The sequence below is a fragment of the Mirounga angustirostris genome, unplaced genomic scaffold (genome assembly GCF_029215605.1).
Source record: "Mirounga angustirostris isolate CCGP_5_RB_7025 unplaced genomic scaffold, mMirAng1.0.hap1 SCAF_11, whole genome shotgun sequence".
Classification (NCBI taxonomy): Eukaryota; Metazoa; Chordata; class Mammalia; order Carnivora; family Phocidae; genus Mirounga; species Mirounga angustirostris.
Genome location: NW_026991719.1, coordinates 6,861,619 through 6,867,656, shown reverse-complemented (window position 1 = coordinate 6,867,656; position 6,038 = coordinate 6,861,619). Strand labels below are relative to the sequence as shown.

The 6,038-nt window shown below is 50.4% G+C and overlaps 1 protein-coding gene across 5 annotated transcripts in view; it reads right to left on the bottom strand.

Annotated features, from left to right (window-relative positions):
* Positions 1–1,508: 1,508 nt before the first annotated feature.
* SHROOM2 (shroom family member 2) overlaps positions 1,509–6,038 on the bottom strand; it is a 149,835-nt gene continuing 145,305 nt past the window's right edge. For 4 of the 5 annotated variants that reach the window (XM_064573707.1, XM_064573706.1, XM_064573709.1 and 1 more), the window contains one exon: positions 1,509–4,317. In XM_064573707.1, the coding sequence (XP_064429777.1) occupies positions 4,051–4,317 (267 nt within the window). In that variant the 3' untranslated portion in view covers positions 1,509–4,050. The remainder of the gene's footprint in view (positions 4,318–6,038) is intronic. The other variant, XM_064573708.1, reaches the window with a different exon arrangement.

The following is a 6,038-nucleotide window of genomic DNA, read 5'->3' as shown; positions in this document are numbered from 1 at the left end:
GGTTTCATGGGGTGTTCATGTGGGTCACCATGACTCAAGATGCACCACATACAAGAATAAACACACCGTGCGTTGCTTTTCTTCTCTTAACGGGAGATGCAGAAAACACGCTTCCAGGACACCTGTCTTGTAGGGCACAGATCTGTGGCAGTACGACAGACAGGTCTGAAAATGGAGTGAACGTCTGGTGTCCCCACATCCCAGACTGGGTCTCAGGGTACCCAAGGTAGCTTCCCCTCAAGAAGTCTGATGGGCCCACAGCAAAGACCACACTGTCACCAGTGTGATTCATCAGCATGAGCACGCAAAACATCGTCATCAGTGGGCCATGGGACCCGGTCGTGGGACACGGCCACGGGACCGCAGCCTGGCACCACTGTGGCAAGCCATGGCCGCATCTGAATTGTCCCCAGTTACTCATCTCCCAACTATTTCAGAACTCAGACGAGACAACCTGAAGTAGTCTGGTTAGAGGCCAGAAATACAAACAAGATCTGTGGTATTCATCCACTTTTATAAAAGTCTAACTTATAGATTTTTTCCCATTCTCAGTAAATATGCACTCTAAATTTGAAGAATTTTTATTAAAGAGGCCCTCTCCTTCCTGTCTAGCCTTCAGGCCCCACAAACCTGCTCCAGAACAGAAACCGTTCTAATCCTCCCAAGCAAAAGCAATCCTCCTCTCCCTGATGGCTCTGGCAGACTCGTTCAGGGAAGCCATTTCCCCCCAGGTCCAGATGGAGTGAGGAACACACAAGAGCATCCACTTACGCAGCACTTCCCTGAAGTGGGCATGGTCTCTAAGCACATGAACATCGATTAGCTTGCCTGAGCTCCGCAGCCCTTCTCCAATGACAAGGGAGGAAACTCAGAGGCTCAGAGAAGCCAAGCACCTTGCTCCTGTCCATCAGGCGAGGGAGCAGCAGAGATGGCCTTGCTCTGGGAACCTGGCTTCGGGGTCCAGGACGCTTTAGTGCTTTTCCATATGACTAGACGCTGGTGTGGGAGATGGAGCTCATCCCTGGCCCCGATTCTTCACACCCTGTAGCCACACTCCGCCACGTAACTTCATGGCTCCTCCCACCGAAGAGGTGGGACACATCCCAGAACTGCTCTGAGTTCAGCTGTGGGACTCGCTTTCCCAGTGGAAGGTTCGCACGTGTGATACAACCAGGTCCATGAGAAAATATCTTTGTGTCTGCGTTGGTTCTCTCATGCGCCTGCCACGGACGTCCCCAGGCCAGACTGCTGGTCCCGGGAGGAAGATGACAGGCACATGGAGCAGAGAGTATGACGGTCTACAAATTCATGAGCTACAGAGATCCTTTACCGCACGATGCGGTTTCACAGCTGCCTGTCCCACAGCAGAACCGTGGCAACGTCTGTGGCTACAATGACCTACAGTGACACACATACAAATAATCCCGCAATTTATCCGGATTTGACATATGGTGAGGACAGTCTGATTACTTAAAAAAAGATGTAACATAGGTAAATCAGAGACATGCTCCATTCACTCAAAGACACTATTTATTTTGCTAAAGTCAAGCAGGACGATGTGCTGAGAGGTAAGTGGTAAGCGTTGAGCATGAAATATGTACACATTTTCCACAGTGGAAGGCAGGATAAAAGCCACAGCAACGCCCCTGACCGACATCTCGCGATACAGAGCATTCCAGAGCTGAGCTATGACAGAGGGGGCAGGAGTCAGCCGCCACCTAAGAATGCCAAGGGCAGAACATTAGCACCAGATTGTTGTTGTATGCAATAATACAGCTATAGACAAAGTTATGTACATCGACTCACTGCAATCTTTGGGTCCCTGCTAACCAGATGTTGAAGAGGCAAACAGGGGAAGGGCACAGGACAGTAATGGTGACGTGCTTCGCTGAAAGCGTAGTAGAGCTCTACATATTGCTATGTATAAGAGAACGTCCTCCAAAGACCTCAAAAGGCTGGATACAGACACATTAATTCTACTATTCACATTTTACATATTTATCATCAAAATGATTCACAATACTGTATTTGAGGGGAAAGAATCACAGATAAAAGCTTTGTCTAAATTAAAAGCAAAATGCACTCAAATTACTGTGGTTGTTCCCCTGGGGGAGAATGATGGAGGTCCGTGGACAGCCAGCTTCACCTTTTCTGAAGTGACCAGTTTTCATAGCAAGGGGCTACACCAGGAGGGAAGGAGGACACTTCATTCGCAGCATGGGGATTTTTCAAGTCAGAAATAGCTTAATTCAATAGGAATGACAGCTTATGAAAAGGTATTTATCTTTTTGGCATGGGTGGGTTTGCCAAAAAGAGTGTTTATTGCCTGCATTACTGAAGCCTGCCAGTTTGGACCCCTCTATGGGGGGCACAGACACCCATGCTGTGGCTCAGGAGTCCAGCTCACCCCCTCTGGCTCAGGAAGTATAGACACCAGTCAGTTAAGACATTGGTGCGCAGGTGTGTTTTGGTAAGGCAATGGTCACTGCTGACAAAGGGACGTCTCCCCACCTGCTGGAAAACTTTTATGGCAATACGGGGAAAACAAGGATCTAAAAGATCCCTCAATCAAACAAATATCCGGATATCATCTCAACATGAAGTTATCCAAGGGGTTCTCCTGCCCTTTACCAGGCACCGAATCAGATGAGCATCTGTAAGCAGCATGCCGGGTCTGCAACGACGTAGATAAAACATACGTTATAACCAAGCCATCGGTGGTTGAACATCTTTCCACGCGCCGATTTGCCATGCGTACATACATCCTCTTTGGTGAAGTGCCAAGTTAAGTCTCTTGCCCATGTTCTAACTGGGCTGTTTGTTCTCTTACTGTGGAGTTCTGTAAGTTCTTTATATGTTCTAGATATAGATCCTTTGTCACATACGTGATTGGCAAATCTTTTCTCCCAGTCTGTGACTTGTCCACTGGAAATGGACAGCATGACAGTGTTTTCTTAGTGAATAGACTTCCATTAGAATCTTGCCATTTCAACCAGTAAAAAGGGCACAGAATCTATAAACTCTGTGGCTGAAGAAGATCAGGTTTAGGGGTTGTAGAGTCCATAGGACCCCTGAAAAACCAGAGGAAAGGTTCTTACAAGTAAATGGAATGTAACCCTTATGGCCTGGTAGCAGATTTAAAGAGACAAGTAGCCAATTATCATTAAAAACCCTATGCACACTGAGTAAGTGTCCTGGGGATAAAGTAATTTCGGAAATCTGCTATTGCTGTCAGGAAACATGTCTAGCAAGCACATCACACTACTGGACACACTATGAACAGAGTTAATTTCACTTTGCAGGGAAACACCCCCTGAACCGTGATACCAGTACTAAAGCTATTTGTTTTGTGCGTGTGTTTTAAAGCATGCACACTCTTTGTGTAAGTGGAGATTTTAGAATGAGTGAACCCGACACGTAGGTTGTTCATTTCACAGTTGGTTTTTCACCAGTCGGAAACGATTCACCTTTCCAAAATGTTAACACATGAGCATCACAGATCATCGTGGTTTTTGCTGGGGGACAACGAAGGAGGGACAACGAATGGTCCATACCACCGGACGAACAGGGAGAACACGTGGCAGCCCATGCTTTGGATGAATCACAGGACAAGACGTGCGCCAGGGTTTCCCCTCTCATGCACCTTACAGACTCGCTCGGCTTCCTTCCCGAGCGGTTGCTTCAGGATGTGAAGACGGGAGGAAGGGCAGACCTACCCGTGAAAACGACCCCTTGCATGCACCACGCGACCAGAGCCCACAGTCTAGACTGCACCAAGTCGCCGTCCACCGGAGCCCGCTGCCACGTGCGCTAACTTGCAAAGGAAAAATGGCTAATGGTGAGACATTCTGCTCCGCATTCAAAAGGGAAACTAAAAAATTAAATAAACCATCGCAAACACACACGGAAGTTATTGCTTTCCTAACAGCCATTTTGCTACCGGAGGATTTGCGCTACAGGAGATTATAAATACAGGCTGGGGTTTCTACTTGCATCCTCAGGAACGGAGCTCCCAGGGCCAGTCTCTGCCCCTGCCAGGGAGGGCCCCTCTTATTTGCCTCTTTCGGGCTGAAGGCTGTCGAACAAGCACTTCAGCTGCTCTTCGCCCAGGTGTATCTTATCTTCCAGTTCCCGCTGCTCGATGATGAGGGCGGACTTCATCTTCACAAAATGCTCATAGTCTGCCAGGCTCTCCTCGCTGAGGTAGCTGGCCAGGATGTCGAACACGATGCGCTCCCGGCGGTCCAGGTTCTCCTTCAGTTCCTTGGCGTCCTCGTGCTGTTGGATGAGCACCCGCTGCTTCTCGAGCAGCGACTGCTGTGGAGAGAGAGAGCGAAACGAGCCGGTTGAGGAGCAGGGCTACAGCAAGAGCTGCGGCCAACAGCTCGACAATGCCGGCAGGTCCTGTGACGCCGAAGTCAGGGACCAGAGATCCCATGGCGTCCACACGGGAATACCTGGGGCGGGGACGGAGTGCACTCGGTGGCCCCAGCAGGCTCTGGCCCCAGCCCTCCCGTAAGCGCTCCCAGGCTTGTCCCGCTTCTACTTCTTCCCAGTGGCCTTGGCCTTGAAGGGCTCAGAGAAACAGCTGTGATGGGAAGAGCAGTCCAGCCACAGACAACTACAGACTTTCGAGAAGCTCGAAAGGTATACAGGACTTAGGGATCCCAGGTGGGTCAGAGACCTGTCTGTGACAAGACTTCGGGGAAGTCGGCAAAAGGAATAGATGCTAAAGAACTTCCAGAGCAGGATTCCTAAACCCTTCTGGCAGGAAGAAGAGCCTCTGGGCAAACTTGCAGAAGAACACAGGTGAGGGAGCGAGGACAGGCAGAAGAGATGCAGGGCGATGGGGGAGACTCCCTGGCTCCTTATAAATGTCCTGCCCTGGGGTGGGGCAGACAACCCCAGTCCCCAAACGTGGCACTCAGAGTCATTCTCTGTCTACAAAATACACACCGAACTGTCCCGACCATCTCCGAGTTTAATGAAAACTAAGAAAGGAAGAGCTGAACGCACGAAATGTCTTCCAGTCGTCAGCTGGGGGTTCGTGTCCTCGGAGTGACCTTCACCTGGGCACCCGGACAGCCACTCTGGTGTTCCACCACTCTGCAAGTTGGCCACGGACAAGTTACCGACAGCCACGCGTGAGCATCTCGGACACGGCGGTGCTTTGCAAAACACCCACGCGCAGGAAGAGCGCTGTTGGTGTGCAGCTTTCCAGGACGTACCCGGGACCACACCGCCGTGTGGGGCATCCTGGCCACCCCCGCGGGACATCTCCATCTCCACGTCAAACTAACGGACACGGAAAGAGGGGAGGCAAAGCAAATTTGTTCCAATGCAAAGGAAAACAGATGTTAACGGATTCTAGAAGTCCGCCTGGGCTGTTAAAATCAATTGGGCTGACTGGTGACAGGAAGCTGCAGAGACTGGGGGGAGGACCAGATGTGTCTGCTTCAACCCACGTATTCATTTTCTATCTGGAAAGATGGAGGGAGCCTTATAAAACCTCCCTCTGTGTCTTTTAACTGGCTACCATGTCCGCCTCTGAAAACCTTAGCTTCACCAAGCTGCGACTGCCTGACAGACTCCCCTCCAATGGCAGCTATGCTGGACACGGGACCACTGCACTGCACCTGGCCATGGCAATGAGACACCGCATTCGGGGGGACCCCCAGGATGTGGTGAGGGCCACCAATGTACGGTACCTATAGTCTGGTATCCTGGAGGACCACGGGCATGGTCCTTACTGTTATGACTCCTTCTAGCATCCCCTCAATTTTTTTTTTTAAAGATTTTATTTATTTATTTGAGAGAAAGAGAGAGCATGAGCAGGGGGAGGGGCAGGGGGAGAGGGAGAAGCAGACTCCCCGCTGAACAGGGAGCCCGATGCGGGGCTCGATCCCAGGACCCTGAGATCATGACCTGAGCTGAAGGCAGACGCTTAACCAACTAAGCCACCCAGGCGCCCCTATCATCCCTAAATTCTAAATAGTCTCTGTCCGTTGCACACAAAGAGAGGGAAAGATGGATTAAAG